Below are 17871 nucleotides of genomic sequence, written 5' to 3'. Positions count from 1 at the left end.
TTCCCGTGAGCTGTGAAGGTTGGGTCCACTCCCATGAGAAGTTTGGTATGAGCAAGGTAGCATTGTAGCGAAAAAGGTTTAAAAATTCTGACAATGACACAGCCTTTATTTGACAAAGGTCTCATTAGACTGGCTCTTGTGGATCCATGAGTTCGAAGCATTGCTTTAAAATTCATGGCTTGCATGGTTCATGAAACAAGCATAAGTAAAAGAAGCAAATTTCAGTAAGAAGCTGAATTTGAGGGTTTTCTGTTCCCACTCAGCTGATGAAATTAATGGTATTAGTGAGGTTGAACAAGATCATGAATAGTGATTGGTCCTGCTCCTTGCATTTTTTCTGGAGTTGCCATGTAGTACAGATCTTGTCCAGGTGGTCAGAATCTAACTGTGGCCACATTGAAGTGGCAGATGAGGAGGACCCTGACAATTACTTTTTGTGTGGCTCAAAGAAGAGAATGACTTTGCAGTTACAATTAGATATATCCTCTTTGGAAGATGATCATGATTCAAGCACTCTAAATATTTCTGCCAGTATCACTCTTGCAAACCGATCAAGATTCCTAACACTTTATGAATGCAAAGGATTTCTTCATCTCTGCTATGGAGTTAAAGGAGCATTCAAGAAATCTGGGCATTTGCAAGGAAGTTTCTTATCCATGTGCACCTGGATAAGATTTTCCCTGGCCCCACAAGCATTGGAATGACCTTTTTCCTTTACACCTTTCCAATACACCCATACCTTGATCTCTCGAATAGAACCTTCAGTGTCTATCGAGGTGGTGGTCTCCCCACTACCTCGCCTTGATGAGGTCCCCCCCAAGGAGGCAAAGGTAGCTGCAGAGAGGCTTGAAGCTGCTCTGGATCCCTGAAACAAAAAGTGCACCAATTAGCAAGTATTCACAAACAGTACTGTCTGTGTATAGTTTGTACATTCTCCTGGTGTTCCATTCACAGTCATAAGTGCTAATTGTTAAGTTAACTGGTTCTGTAAAAGATCCCTTGGATGCTGTGAAAATGAGGTGGCTTAAAGGCACCATGAAAAAATAGAAAGGATTGCTCTGAGGGTTGATCTACACTCAATGGACAGAATGGCCCCATTCTATGTCAAAGAAATATGGAATTCCAGTAGAGTAGAGCATGCCAGGAAGACAGTTATATACACCTGGGTCTAAAAGCATAACATATCCTTACACATGTACACGCCATAAAAAAACATATGGCTTCCACTATCACACACGTATTTAGATGCTACTTTCTCATAACTGGCATGGTAAAGGATACTTGTTACATCCATGCAGGATGCAGGCTCGCCGGGTTGTGAGAACTTTCACAATGGTTGCAGCATAAGTATGTACTGGAGGTATGTGATAAAATCCATATACAGAATTGTGGCTACTCAATGATGATTTATAGGTGTACAGTGCGGTAACAGGCCCTGTCGGTCCACGAGCAGGTGCCCCCAAATATCCCAATTAACCTACCACCCCCTTACATTTTGGAACATGGAAGGAAATCGGAGGAAACCCCTGCAGATACAAGAATGTAAATTCCTTACAGATAGTGCCAGAATCAAACTCAGATCGCTGGCTCTGTAATAGAGCCACTACTCCTTTCAAACTTCTTTATCTCCTGTAAACTCTCCAGTATTGGCAGGCAATCGTGTCTCATTGGCTTTATCATAAACTCATTGATTTGACATGTGCCAGAAGCCAATAATGGCAGAAAGATGCAGAGTATTATGGACCACTGGCATTTCCATTAGAAATCTGAGGCTTGTTTGATGTCGAGTTCATAGCTATGAGAAACTGCAGCATGATCTATGGTATTTGCTTTGGAGAGCTCCCTCACAAGGCAAGAAAGGCAGCACTCTGCCGCAGCATAATGAACCTGATGAGCCACATATTCAGACATTGCTCATTGCAGGAGAGTACATATCACCAGCTCAGATCCTGACGCTATAAATAGATTCAAGGTGTGTTCCAGAGGGAAGATATCTAGTACTTGCCAAATGAGCGGCAATGTCAGAGATTTGGCCTCAATTTCAATTGCAGTTGTGAGACAACAAAGTACTTTTCTGATCAAGTTAAACAATCGCCAGTTACAGTTGATAATTAAAAATTCCAGCATATCAAGATCAGATTAGACAACACCTTGTGGATCTCTTTAAGCGGTCCTGTGACCTTGCATTATTCTTATCCTAGATATCCATTAGTGTATTTAACTGCAAATATTTATAAAATGGGACAAAAATCCAAAACTTTCTGAGGCAGGAAATCTTAAAACACAAAATGCAGGAAACACAACAGGTGGAAGAGTTACTATTCAATTCGAAAACCCTTTGTCAGTACTGGGAAAATTTCTGACAAACGGTGTTCAACCCATAATGTTTCTCCTTCTATAAATGACATACGGAATGTTTCCAGAAATGTTTGTTCTTATTTCATAAGTGAGTCATTGACAGAGAATCTGTATTGTTTGGCAATGAGAAAATCGACTTAACATGAAAATATTCACCTTAGAACCAGAGAACACAACACAGGAAAAGGCTCCTTCAGCCCTTCTAGTCTGTGCCAAACCATTTTTTTTTTGCTTAGTCCCACTGACCTGTACCCAGTCCATAGCCCTCCATACCTCTCCCATCCATGTATCTATCCAAATTCTTCTTACTTGTTGAAACATGAAGAAGTTCCCCCTCACGTTCCCCTAAACGTTTCCCCTTTCACTCTTAACCCATGTTCTCTGGTTTGTATCTCACCTACCATCAGTGGAAAAAGCCTGTCTACATTTACTCTGTCTAAATACTTCTATCAAATCTTCCCTTATTCTTCTTTGCTCGATGGAATAAAGTCCCAATCTGTTTAACCTTTCCCTGTAACTCAGTTCCTGAAGTCTGGGCAACATCCTATTAAATATTCTTTGCCCTCTTTCTATCTTATTGACATCTTTCTTGTAGTTAATAACCAAAACTGCACACAATACTCCAAATTTGGCCTCATCAATGTCTTATACAACTTTAACATAATATCCCAGCTCTTATATTTAATACTTTGATTGATGAAGGCCAATATGCCAAAAGCTCTCTTTACAATCCTATCCAATTGTGATGCCACTTTCAGGAAATTATGTATCTGTATTCCCAGGTCCCTTTGTTCTACTGCACTCCTCAATACCCTACCATTTACCTCTCTTTCTTTGTCCTTCCTAAATACATCACACTTGTCTGCATTAAATTCCATCTGCCATTTTGCAGCCCATTTTTACAGCTGGTCCAGATACCTCTGCAAACTTTGGAAACCTACTTCGCTGTCCACAACACGTTCACTCTTAGTGTCATCTGAAAACTTGCTGATCCAATTTACCACATTATCATCCAGATCATTTATATAGATAACAAACAACAATGGTACCAGCACCAATCCCTGAGGCATGCCACTAATCACAGGCCTCCAGTCTGAGAAGCAATCACCAACCTCTAATCTCTGGCTTCTCCCATCCAGCCACTGTCGAATCCAGTTCACTATTTCACCATGAATACCTAGCATCTGAACTTTCCTGACTAACCTCCCATGCAGGACCTTGTCAAAGACCTTACTAGACAACATCCACAGCCTTTCCTTCCTCAACTTTCCTGGTAACCTCCTCGAAAAACTTTATGATTGGTTCAACATGACCTACCACGCACAAAGCCACGTTGACTATCCTAATCAATTTCTGGCTATCCAAACAATTATACATCTGAGCTCTTACAACACCTTCCAATAATATACAGTACCTACTACTGACGTCAGGCTTACTGGCCTATAATTTCCAGGGTTAATTTAGGAGCTTTTTAAACAACAGAACTACCATTCAATCATCCAGCACCATACCCAAGACAAAGGACATTTAAAAAATTTCTGTCCAAGCCTCTGCATTTGCTACACCAGCCTCCCTCAAGCCCCCAGGAAATATCTTGTCCAGCCCTGGGGATTTATCCACCTTATTTGCTTTAAGGCAGCAAGCACTTCCTTCTCTTTAATCTGTACAGGTTCCATGACCTCACTGCTTGTATTCCTTACTTCCCATGACTCTGAGCCCGTTTCCTGAATTAATACTGATGAAAAAAAACATTCAAGATCTCCCCTATCTCTACTGGCTCCATACAAAGCTGACCACTCTGATCTTCAAGGGAACCAATTTTGCTCTTAATATACCTGTAAAAACCCATACGATTTTCTTTCACATTTCTTTCTTTCTTTCTTGAGGCTTGTCTAGCACTCCTTATACTCCTCCAGTAGCATCAGAACAAGAATTTATTGTCATGAACAAGTCACTAAATTTGGTGTTGTACGGCACCATCATAGCACAAACATTCACTTTTACAACAATAAATTGAAAAAAAAACCCAAAATAGTTCACGAAAAGGCACTAAGGATAGAGCCTGATTTTTTTTTTAAGACACCACCTCATGTAGATGTTCTCAATGGAGTGAAGTCTGGTGCCCGTGATGTCGCAGGCCGAGTTAACAACCTTCTGGAGTTTAGTCTTGTCCTGAGCAATGACACCTCCATACCACATATATTTCAACCAGCCAGAATGCTCTCCACGGTACACCTGTAGAAGTTTTTGAGAGTCTTCAGTGACATAACGAATCTCCTCAAACACCTCACAAAGAATAGCCACTGGCGAGCCTTCTTCGTGATTGTATCAACATGGAGGCTCCAGGACAGATCCTTGGAGATGATGACCACTCAGGAATTTGAAGTTCTTGTCCCTCTCCACTACTGAGCCCTCGATGAGGTCTGGGTCATGTTCCCCTAACCTCCTCCTGAAGTCCACAATCATCTCCTTGGTTTTGCTAACGTTGAACGTAAGATTGTTGGCATGACACCACGTCGAGCTGATATATCTCCCTCCCGTAAGTTTGTGATTCTGCCGACAACTGTAGTGTCATCAACAAATTTGGGGGCCAGAGTTTGTAGATTCTTGACCAGCACTGAGGGAGTAATGAGGCTTGAGCTATAATCGATGAAAAGCAGCAGTATGTATGAGTTGATGTTTTTGAGATGATCCAGAGTTGAGTGGAGAGCCAGCGATATTGCGACTGCTGTGGAGCGATTATGATATTGGGTGAATTGCAGTGGTCCAGATTTTTGCTTAGGTACGTGTTAATTCTGGCCATGACCAGTCTCTCAAAGCACTTCATCACAGTAGAAGTTAGTGCTGCTGGGTGATAGTTGTTGAAGCAGCCCACGCTACTTTTTTTGGGCACTAGGATGATTGATGCCCTTTTGAAGCTGGTGGGAATCTCTGACTGAAGCAATGAGAGGTTGAAAATGTCTGTGAACACTCTGGATAGTTGGTTGGTGCAGATTTTCAGTACCCTGCCAGGTACTCCATCAGGGCCTGACACCTTGAGGGGGTTCACCCTCATGAATGATATTCCGATGTCGTCCTCAGAGACAGATATTTCAAAAGACCTGGGACCCATTTATGGACTATTACCATAATCTAAAGAGTTAGGGTAGTCAAGGTGCTTTGGTGCTATGCTGTTGAGTTCCAGGTTGATTTTCAGATATCATTTCCTAACCTTGCTTTAGTGGTCGGGGTTTTGAGCTATTAGGTTTCCTTCTTCTTTCTTTTCTTTTTTAAACTGGATAATATAACAGATGATGGCTTTGCTCAGCCACGAATAATACAACTTCTGATAAAAATTCTGACAGAAATGAGAAGAGAAGGAAAGACAATAGTTTTCTTTTATATTTAAAAAAAATAAATTTATAATTAATTTGAAAATAACTTTTATTTTTTTCCTTTATTTCTCTTTCTTTAGGGCTGTCTTTTTTTTTCTTTTTGTTTGATGTTAGATTTTACTACAGGTTGTTCTCAACTTACGATCGTAATTGGGAAGGAAGGATTGGTCATTACTGGGATTGGTCGTAAGTGGGATTCACATGTCTTAATGAGATATTAAAGCAATCTTTCAAAACTAAAATCAACAAATGAACCTTTAATGAAGAATCTCAGCATATGTACAGTATTTTTTAAAAATTTCATTAGTGTATGTGGGTGAATGTAACTCACAGGTCGTAAGTTGAGGACTACCTGTACACTATTACCAATGTGCGTTGGTCTTTTGAATTATGTTCATATTTGAAATCTTTTTCCTATATTTTTAAATGTATTGCATATAGAATAATTGTATTGTTCAATTTTTTATATATCAAATACCAATAAAAATATTTTAAAAAGAAATGAAAAATTCAGATATCACAGGGTCCTCAGCCTTTGCAGGGATTCTAGTAGGAAATTGTTTGGTTCTCCTCCTCAAAGTGGGCATAGTAAGTGTTCAGCTCATCAGGTAATGAAGCATCACATCCCTCTATGGTGTTCACCCTCACTTTTAGGCTGTAATGGCCTGCACTCCCTGGTGTGCATCTGTCTTTGTCTCTAGCATCCTCCAAAATTGCCACTATGCTTCAGTGATGGCCTTCTGCAGGTCGCACCTAGACTTCTTGTAGAGATCTAGATCCCCGGCCTTAAACGTCCTTGAGCTTGCCCTCAGCAGGTTGAGAATCCTCTGATTCATTCAAGGCTTCTAGTTGAGAAACGCAGTCATTTACGCAGGCCTTGATGAAGTTGGTGACACATGTTGAGTTCTTGAAAATGTTCCAGTCCACCGATTCAAAGCAGTCCTGCAGACAGTCCTCCATCTCCCTCAACCATACTTTTGCCATCTTCACCACTGGTGCTGTGGCCCTCAGTCTCTGCTTGTACACCAAGAGTAGAAGTACAGCCAGGTGATCAGACTTGCCAAAGTGCAATTGTGTCATGGCTCGGAGGCGTTCTTCATGGTGGTGTAGCAGTGGTTGAGTGTGTTGGCTCCCCTGGTCTTGCATGTAATATCTGGGTAGTAGTTTGTTTGAGACTTCTTCAGATTGAAGTCCCCCACAATGATCGGGAAGGCATCAGGATGTACTGTCTCAAAGCTGTTTATCACAGTGCTCAGACCCTCCAGTTCCAGCCTGGCATTAGCCTGAGGCAGAATGTACTCTGTGACCAGGATGATGGCAGTGAACTCCCTTGGCAAGTAGAATGGGCGGCATTTAATCGCCAGATGTTCCAGGTTGGGGGAGCAGGATTGGACATAACCGTCACATGTGTGTACCACGATGAATTGATGATGACACAAATGCTCCCTCCCCTGGTTTTTCCTGATGTTGCTGTCTGGTCAGCGCAATAGAGGGTGTCACCCATGGGGTGCAGTGCACATCTGAAATGTCCACATTTAACCATATTTCTGTATAAAGCACATCACCCAGTACTCCCTGTGGTCTCTTTGGTGTTGAAGTCCGGCCTGGAGTTCATCATGTTTGTTCTCCAAGGACTGTACGTTGGCCAGGAGGATGGTAGGAAGCGGAGGCTTCAGGGGCTGGCATCTCAGCTTAACGTGTTGCCACCCCCCCTTCTGCATCCACATGGTTGGGTCTTCTTTACATAGCCCATTGGTCCGATGTTGGTAATTCCCGCGGTGTTTAAATGGTCTCTGTGATGTTCCTTTAAATTGCCCACGATGTTTAAACGGCCCAATTGCTGACTGTTTAAAACTCCCGAGGTATTGAACTTGCTTGAGCGCCCACTGTTTAAAGGTCCCGCATCCAACGGAGATTGCCAATTCTTCCTATTCTGAGGTCTGCCAGCGACCTTATGATATTTTATATACAGGTAAGTTTGATTTTAATAGTTCTGAATGGGAATATTTGATCTTTCCCATCAGAGCTTCACACAAAAAGTCTCCACTGTAAGGAGCCATCTTGTCAGTATCAAAGTACTGTACCTCATTTGCTCCATATTGCCTATACCTGCTATACACCTCTCTTTTCTGAACCCAAATATCCTTTGAAAACCAAGGTTCCCTATACCTGAGAACCTTACTTTTGATCCTGACATGAAGATACAAACTTTGTATTCTCAAAAGTTCACCTTTGAAGGTCCTCCACTTACCTTGCACATCCTTGCCTGAAAACAACTTGTTCCAATCCACACATTGTAGATCCTTTCTCATTTCCTCAGAATTAGCTTTCTCCAAATTAGAATCTCAACCCGAGGCCCAGACCTATCCTTCTCCATAATTAACTTGAAACTAATGGCATTGTGTATTGAGATTAATTGAAATGGCATGACCAGAAGATGAAGGATAAAAAAATTGGCTATTCAGCCCATCGAGTCTACCCCACCCTTCGATCACGGCCTGTTCCATTTTCCCACTCAGCCCCACTATCCAGCCTTCTCCCCATAACCCTCGATCCCCTGGCTAATCAAGAACCTATCAATCTCTGCCTTAAATAAACCTAATAACTTAGCCTCCACAATACGATGTGGCTACAAATTCCACAGATTCACCTCTGGCTAAATAAATTTCTCTGTTCAAAGTGGATACCCTTCACTTCTCGTCCTTAACTCTTCCACCATGGGAAACAACCTTTCTATGTATACTCTGTTCAAGCGTTTCAGCAATCAATGAGATTTCCACCCCCATTCTCCTAAATTCCAATAAGTACAGGCCAAGAGTGTCAAATGTGAATAACCCTTTCATTCTCGGAATCATCCTTGTGAACCTCTTCTGAATTCTCTCTATCATCCTTTCTTAAATGAGGAGCCCAAAACTGCTCACAATACTCCAAGTGATATCTCACCAGTACCTTATAAAGCCTTAACATCACATCCCTGCTTTTATATTCTATTTCTCTTGAAATTAATACCAGCATTCCATGTTGTGTGAAAAATAAAAGCATCATTATAAGTGTTACAGTGTGATACAAAACTTTACTAATGATCAGTCTTTCATTTGCTCTGAGTAATCCTTTGTTTCAGGGTGTGCCTGAAAACTATTTTTTTAAGCTTCATATTGCTGCTTCGAGGGGAAACAATGAGTGTGTAGCTAGCTGCTACAAGCTATGGGTCTGTGGATCCTATAGCACAGGAGGTTATAGCTGCAAGCAGGTTAGCTCACAAAAAACATGAACCCCAGTTGAGGGTAGTTAACACTGAACTTTACTGGGCTCATAGCCCTGCTTTTATTCTCAACCTGGGGGGCATGGTCAAAGCCCCTTAGCGCTGATAGGTGCATTTGTGATCTGCTTTCCTTATGGGCCAGTTAGGCTCCTTTAGTTGTGGCCAATTGGAGGGCAGCGCTGAGGGGCTTGTGCAGCCTGTCGGATAGTCATGTTCGTCCTTCATTTTGTGTGGCACCCCGAGGGGGTTGTCCCAAGCATCTATTTTAAGTTCAGTAAAATCCCTGGTATCCGGAATTCAAGCAACCGACAACCATAAACAACCGGCAAAAAAAAAATCGAGGAAACAAACAAATAAATAATTAAAATGAATAAGGATAAATAAAAGTTTAAAATTGTAAAAGTAAATGTTCTCTGAAGCAACACACAATCTCTTGGTGAAGATGGGAGCAAAAATTCAGCCAGTAGATCATCCCAGTCGTGCCCTGCTCACAGTAGCTGTTTGAATAAAATTTCAATAAAGTTGTGTTGGAATGAAATGGTGGCCAGGATAAAGAGCCAGCCAATAGCGCCTGCCTCTGGGACAACTCTCCCTTCCGAATTATCATATTATTAAGTATATTAGTAAGGGTTTATCAGTAAACTAGGGGGAGGGAGGTTAATTATGATGGTGGCATGTTTGTAGCGGTTAGCACAATACTGTTACAGCGCCAGCAACCAGGGTTTGAATTTAAATTAAATTTTTTGTTAGTTATGGGAATTACCTGATTAAAGTAAACTTTACATAATTAAGGACAGCAATTCTGATTTTTCTTTCAAATTACTTTACATTTTGCACTGTCTTTTAAATTATTTATTCTTAATGCCTTCAGACATTGTAAGAGTGTGTTTCAGGCAATTGGAAAATTTGCATATTTGGCATCTGCAATCCCCATAGGTGCCAGATATTGCGATTTTACTTGCAAGTTGATTGAAATAATGAAAAGAAAATCAAGCATTGCTGTGAAGATGGCTGCAATTGACTGAATTACACCAATTCAAAGTTCAAATTATTGTCAGAGTACATATATGACATGACATATAACCCTGAGATCCTTTTTCCTGAGTGAGGCAGAATTTCTACTTTAACAGTAGTGCAAAAAACTGAACTTGAGAAAAGTTAACAAATACAGAAATGTAAATAAACTGAATGTGTAAAACAGAAAAAATAAATATGCAGCAATAAATAATATGCAAAGTATGAGTTCTTAAATGAGCCTCTAATTGAGGGAGAGAGTAGGGCAGTGGGATGTGTGGGGACCAACATGGGGAAGTAGGGAGAGCGCAGGGAAGTGAGATCAGTGTGGGGACTGACACGAGACTGTGGGGAGAGAGTGTGGCAGTGGAATCAGTGTGGGGACCGACACAAGGCTGTAGGGAGAGAGCGAAACAGTGGGATCCATGTGGGGACCGACACGGGTCTGTGGAGAGAGTGCGGGGCAGTGGGATCAGTGTGAGGACCGACACTTGTCCGTGGGGAGAGTGCGGGGCATTTGGATCAGTGTGAGGACAGACACTTGACCGTGGGGAGAGTGCGGGGCATTTGGATCTGTGACATACATATACCCACATGCAAAACCAGTAATGTTCTGATACAAGTTTGCAAAACAATATGATGTTAATTTGTGAGTTCATACAATCAGTATCTACCACCTGTATTGTGACAAGCAGGCTTGGCACACCAATTAACAAAGTGATGTGTTTCTATCGACAAATTACAAGGGTGAGACACAATAGTTGTTGTTTTAAATTTGCAGTAGACAATACCAAGAAAAAGGCGTGTCCTCATTGTATGTGTGGTTTGTGGGGTGGAGGGGGGGGGAGCCAAGGGGCTAGCAGCCCCAAAAAAGTTTGGGAACCACTGCTTTACACATTCGACTGTGTTGCTCGGTATGATAACACCATTTACAAATGGATATCACAGTAGTGGGTTGTATAAAAATGGGCGAAGAGTCAGCATACAAGAGGCAGATTGAAAACTTGGCTGAATTGTGCACTAATAACAACCTCTCACTCAATATCACCAAAACTAAGGAGCTGATTGTTGACTTTATGAAGGCAAAGCCAGAGGTTTACGATCCAGTGATCTTTGGGGAATCAGCGTGGAGAAAGTGAGCAAATTTAAATTCCTGGAAGTCACTGTCATGGGAGACCTTTCTTGGATCCAACATAGTCATGTCATCATAGGAAAAGCAAGTCAGATCATGGGGGCACCGACACCTCTGAGCAGAATGCCCAGCAAAAGGTAGTGAACACAGTCCAGAACATCACAGGCAAAACCCTCTCCTCCATCGAGATAATCTACATGGAACTCTACTGTTGGAGAGCAGCAGCAATCATCAAGGATCCACACCACCCAGGATAACCACTGCTGCCATCAGGAAAGAAGTATAGGTGCCACAAGACTTGTACCACTAGGTTCAGGAACAGTTGCTACCCCTCCACCATCAAACTCCAAAACAATAGACTCAATAGAGTACTCACTTGAGGACTCTACTTTGCACATTATTTATTACTGAATATTTATATTTTCTGTATTTGCATTTCCTTCTTTGTCGAGCTAAATGCGAGAATGGTTCAGGTATTGATGGAATGGTGAATAAGACTTGATGGGCTGAATTGCCTACTTCTGCTCCTATATCTTATATGATTTACAGTTTGCTCTTTTGTATACGCATCTTTTTCTTGAGTACAGTTTACACTACCGATAAGTAGAAATTCTGCCTGGCCCACTGGAAAAAGAATCCCCAGGTTGTAGGAGATACCATAAATGTATTCCAAAAATAAACCTGAACTTTGAACTTTCATTTTTTTTATACCACTTACACTCTGATTGGTTTGTCTTTGCCTTTTTAGTGTTCCCAATTTGCCCAATTAAGTTTGAGAACTTCATGGCACAGTTGTGTGCAGATATTGCAGCTGCCTCACATCTTTAGTGGCCCAGCTCTGCACCTGACCAAAGTCTGATTGTGTGGAGTTTGCATCTTCTCCTTGCTTCCATTTAGTTTCCTCCCATGTGTTCTCATTTCCACTGCATCTCAAAGATCACTGTTAGATTCATTGGCTTCTGTAAAATGTTCCTAGTATAGATGGATAGTGGGAAGATTGACAATTTTTAGGGTTTTGACAGAGGCTGCTAATGTGAGAGAATTGTTTTTTTGGAGTGGGATTGCTCTGAGATTGGTAAAGACTCAAGTGGCCAAATAATTTCCTCCATCTCTATAGTAATGAAAAATGAAATCTTATGCCTAACATCTTCCGACCCTTGGGATCATTCAATTCAAAAAGTTCAGATAGCCAACCTTAACAGTTTGTACCAGAATAAACCGATCCTGATGTAGACATCGACGGTGCTATCAACTGTTTTTCTCTCTCCACACATGCTGCCTGACCTAAAGTATTTCCCACATTCTTTTATTTCAGATTTATAGCAAATGCAGTGCCTGACTGCCTGCTTTTTGCTTACACCTTGACAAAGGGCTCATTATATATCTTTGCTTCCTATGGATGCTGTGTAACCTGCAGAGTTTCACCCATACCTTTGTGTATTAAACTGCAGTGTGGTGTAGTCAAAAACACCAGCAATGCCTTATATCACAGTTTTCATTTATCTCCCTCAACTTACACCTTCAATCAAATCTTCTGCAATTAAGATACCTTCTCACTGCCTCTTTGTCTTGGTTTCAAAACTGTCAGACACACCCTTTGTGATTTCATCTCTTGAGCACTTAAAATATTCTTAGCTTTTCATAGTTCTAATGAAAGGTTAATTACCTGGAAAAAAAATCGCTCCCAATACCCATTCCACTTGATTCCTAGCAGGTGTTCATCACTTTCTGTCTTCAGATCAAATTTTAAGCATCTGCAGTATTTTATTTCTTTGCTTTCATATGAAGTGCTTAATATAGGATAGGTGCTTTCATGCTACACGGAGAGAGAGGATCTTTTGATGCAAACTGGGAAATGCAGTTGAGCTAGCCCAAATCTCCAGTTAGTTGGGAAACAACCATTGTTGGAGGGATATTTCATGGACTACAACAATGGTTCCAAACTGTACCCTGAAACAGGACAGTTTAATTACTTATAGCAAAATTCTTACCTTCTCTATAAAATCTTTCTCCGACCTTTCCTCCACCTATAAAGAAAGGAAAGGAAAAGGAGTTTAGAATTTTTTTTTAAACCATTAACACAACTGAGACAATATTAACACAATGTGTGAGATACTAGAAAAATTAGATCGGTTTTCCTTAAGAGTGTAGGAGGTTGAGGAGGATCTTATTGAGGTACTCCTCAAAATCAGTGATAAGGTGAATATTGATAGTCTATCCAACTGTCGAAAGAGAATCTAAGACAAGAGAGCATAACTAACAGGTGAGGAGGGTGGGATTTAGAAGGGACAGTTCTTCACTCAAGGGAGGTGGACTTATGGAAAGAGCTGTCAAAGGTAGAGGCAGGCATGTTAGCTTCATTTAAGAAACATGGATAACTACTTGGATGGGAGGGGATATAGGGATATGAGCCTAATGTGGGCATGTAGGACTAAAGTAGGAGGACATATTGTTTGGCATGAACAAGCTGAGCCTGTGGCCTTGTTTCTATGAGGTAAGATTCCGTGACAACTGTTTTCACCAGTCATGTAACAGGGTGCGAGATTGCACCCAATAAGTCAAAGCAATTATAGTTTTTACCATTTAAACAAAGGGGTCAATATCAAAAAAGAACCAATGACCTACAGAAATCCTTGGAAATTCATGCAGTGTTAGCCAATATCCATATTTGAAGATCCAAATTAGAAAAGGGGTAGGAAGAGGAAAGGGCAATGAGAGGGTTAGGAAGGGAGAAAGAGGGGAGCAAGGAGGGAGGCAGAGAAATAGCAGAGAGAAGCCATTGGCAATGAGTGCACCCAGTGTGAATTAGTACCCATAGTTAGAAATGTTCTTAAAAATTAACAGTATATACTGTTTATCAAGATCATTCATAATCTGCTTAATTAAACATTTTTTTCCGTTTCCAAACTAAATAGCAAATCATACTTAATCTGTTAAGAGTATTTTGTAAGTGTTATATCATATAGCCCAAAATTATTTCCACCATGAAAAACAGATGTCTGAGCAGTGCTATAGGGACACATTTATGCTAGCTTTAGACAATTTATATTTTCCATTGGTGTTTTGCAGTGATACCCACCAGTACTGTACTTCAGTTATGTAGTGACAGAACTGTACCCACTTGTATTAGATCCCAATGTAATACAGAAAAAGATCTGCAGCAATGTGAGGTGACCCTATTGTTATATAATTTTGTTCTCATCAGTATATCCATGTAATAGTGACAGAGCTGCACCCACCAAACAGCAATGAATAAACAGAAAAATTTATATTCTTAAATACTGTAACCCACTGTGATAACAAGACCCAGAACTGTACCAGTTGTAAAAGGGTGACCTATAACCCCCATACTGCCACTCAGAATTTTACAAATGAAGCTGAGCATTGCACGTCAGTATGGTGACAAACTAGTTCCGTACCAATATCATATCATAACTACGACTATTTATCACTTTAAATTAATGTTATATTGCAAGAATTGTCTCCACCACTGATAGACCTTTCACATGCAATACAGTATAGCCCCATTATAATGTGAAGTAATGTACTACAGTTTAAGAGATTTTAACACAACAATTAACACACAGGAGAGATGAGCTTCTGCCATACATAATAGTGTTGTTCAATAAAAACCTGTTCAATTTTTTCACATGTCTGGGCCATTTTGTGCTTTTAAATCTAATATTTGTTAGTTGGAATACAAGGTTCTTTGAGAGTATAGCAAGGTATAATATTTAATGACAAATATTTTGTTCATCCAGCTATTTGAAGGGTATAATTCTGCATGAAAGAGTGCAGAGTTCACAAGAATGTTGTCGGGATTGGGGTCTCAAATTGTATGGAGAGGCTGGCTAGGTTATGACTTTTCTCTATGGAGTGCAGGAAGTTAAGTCAGGATCTAATAATGGTTTACAAAATCACGAGGGATATAGATAAGATAGTCAAAAAGTGCTGGAGAAACTAAATAGGTCACACAGCATTCTTTCTGTAGCAAAGATATATAACTAATGTTTCGGACCTGAAAGTACCTTGATGAAGGGCTCAGGCCTGTATTGTTGGTTATATATTTTTTGCTACATAAAGAACACAGCATGACCTGCTGAGTTTCTCCAGCACTTTTGTGTTTTAAATTACAAATCACAATGTCTATTTCTTGTTTAACTAAGATAAAAAGTCATTGTCTTTTTCCCCCAGAGTAGGTGAATCTAAAACCAGAATGTGTAGATTTAAGGTGAGAGGGAAACAATTTATGAGAATTTTATTTTTAAATTTAAATTTATTTTTAGACATACATTACAGTAACAGGCCCTTTTGGCCCATGCCACCTAATTACACCCAATTAACCTACAACCCTCAGTACGTTTCAAATGGTGGGAGAAAACCGAAGCCTCAGAGGAAACCCACACAGACAAGGGAAGAACGTACAAGCTCCTTACAGACAGTGCGGGATTTGAAACCCGGTCCCAATCCTGGCTCTGTAAAGGCAATGCACTAAAAGAATTCAAGAACTGAGGGATACCATACAGAAGGTAGTGGGTATATGGAATGAGCTGCCAGAGAAAGTGGTCGAAACAGGGATAATTGTAATGTTTAAAAGACATTCATCGGGTGCATGATTAGGAAAGGTTCAGAAGGATAATGAGCTGAATGCAGGCAAATGGGCGCAGGTTGGTCAGCATGGACAAGATTGGCTGTAAGGGCCATTTCTAAGCCTTATAAATATCACAATTTACACAGAGATTGAGATCAATGCTTTGACTGGACAGGCAGAATCATCGATCACAGCTGGCTTTGTAGATTGGAATAGCTATAATCACATACCAGTAGTCTTTACAAAATAAAGATTCCTGTAGAAGTCATGAAGCAGATGGAAGGAAACTATAAGATTACAATAAAGATGTGCACATACAAGATAAGAGAACACAATTCTCCTCACCACTGGACTTGCCCGAGCTGAGCTCGCACGAGATGATGTGCGGGAACTGGAGCCAAGCAAACAGTTGTATTCTGAGGGCTAGTCAAATAGGGAGATTGGAGGAGAGAGACATAGAGAGAGAGAGCAGGAATTAGATGGAAAGTGTTTTGGAAACATTTACAGCAGTAACACAGAGACAAAATGGATAACATGCACTCTTTCTGAATAATTGAGAGTTTAATAGAGAGTGGTACACATCTCAATGTCTGGGACTGAACTCTTCTCAATCACCCACCTGCACAAAGATGCTTTAACTTTCTGAAGCCCTGGTGGACAAATATTAGTGAAAAAAAATTGGGCAAACACTTGAACTTTTTAGCATTAAATCATGGCACATTGCTGACCTTGTATCTCTATGTGTACTGTCCTCCAGATCTTGTGGTATTTGTCTTTAATTTTTTTTAATTTAGACATGCAGCACGGTAATAGGTCCTTCCAGCCCACTAGCTATGCCACCCAAATAGACCCCTGTATGTTTTGGAGGGTGGGAGGAAACCAGAGCACCTGGAGGAAACCTGTGCATACACAGGGAGAACGTACGAACTCCTTACTGACAGCTGGGTCCTTAATAACATTGCACTAACCTCTTAGCTAACATCTTCTACCAAATGTTATGCCTTCTCCCCAATCACAACCATGCATTGAAAATCCTACAAACACACACCAAGCCACTTCCAATTAACTCCCACCCCTAAACCCACCCTCTAATGCCCACTGCAGTCTATCCCTATATTTTGTATCAAGATTAATTGCTTCATTGCACTATTTTCACATAAAACTTTATATTAAGCCACACCAGAGACATGGGTATATGACTAAAAATTCCCTGAAATATGGAGTTAATTGAGAATTGCAAAAATACTCCAGCAGTGGTTCTCAACCTTTTTCTTTCCACTCACGTACCACTTTAAGTATTCCTTATGTCATAGGTGCTCTGTGATTAGTAAGGGATTGCTTAAGGTGGGATGTGGGTGGAAAGGAAAAGTTTAACTCGTTATGTGCACAGTTTCATAACTCCAAAGGAAATGGGTCAATGACAATTTTTCTCAAGCAAAATATTTCAGAAACAATTGGGTTGAGAGCAGTGATTCTCAACCTTCCCTTCCCACTCACATACCACCTTTAGCAATCCCTTACTAATCACAGAGCACTTATGGCATAGGAATTACTTAAAGTGGAGTGTGAGTGCTAGAGTGTTGGAGAGTTTGGAAAGGAAAATCCAGAAATTGAAATTGATGATAATCCAGAAGGCAGAATTTTTTAAAAATTGAGAGATTTCATTGTAAAAGGATAGAAATTTACACAAATGTCGTGGAGGAGGATGGGGGCACATTCAATGAACCTGCAATGTGATTTGCTGTCACTGCACTGAACAGCAGTCTTAAAATTAGGAATGGGACATTCCCTTCTGACAGCCCTGCTACCCTGTTAGAAAGGGAAACTGGGCCTTACAGCACGAGAGCTAGAAGTACTGTAGCGACGGCTTGCACTCCCATCATAGGCAGACACCTGGAAGAATGAAACAACAGTGAGACCGAGTAAACCCACAAGACAGGTTAGGCGGCCACAGCAATGATGTCATCAAGGGACAAATGTGTTGGAAATCCATGCAGAGCTGATTGGTAAGGATGGTGTGAGAGGCAGCAGGATTGTTTACAGAATAGTTCACAGCACGCCACACAGGTATATTAGCAGGTATATTAGAGACATACAATTTATCCTTCGGATCTAATTTTCTCTCAGAAAGCAAGATTGG

The 17871-nt window shown here is 40.7% G+C and overlaps 1 protein-coding gene across 1 annotated transcript in view; it reads right to left on the bottom strand.

The window, feature by feature from the left end:
• The window catches only part of LOC138762438 (trichohyalin-like), a 166760-nt gene that overhangs the window by 40788 nt on the left and 108101 nt on the right, over positions 1-17871 (bottom strand). Inside the window, exons 12-15 of the mRNA XM_069936195.1 lie at positions 17568-17624; positions 16077-16154; positions 13132-13167; positions 740-865 (exon numbers count right to left, since the gene is read on the bottom strand). Of these exons, the coding sequence (XP_069792296.1) occupies positions 740-865; positions 13132-13167; positions 16077-16154; positions 17568-17624 (297 nt within the window). The remainder of the gene's footprint in view (positions 1-739; positions 866-13131; positions 13168-16076; positions 16155-17567; positions 17625-17871) is intronic.

Source organism: Narcine bancroftii, chromosome 4 (assembly GCF_036971445.1).
Source record: "Narcine bancroftii isolate sNarBan1 chromosome 4, sNarBan1.hap1, whole genome shotgun sequence".
Lineage (NCBI taxonomy): Eukaryota > Metazoa > Chordata > Chondrichthyes > Torpediniformes > Narcinidae > Narcine > Narcine bancroftii.
Note: the sequence above shows the minus strand (reverse complement) of the source record. Positions and strands in the feature narration are given on the sequence as shown.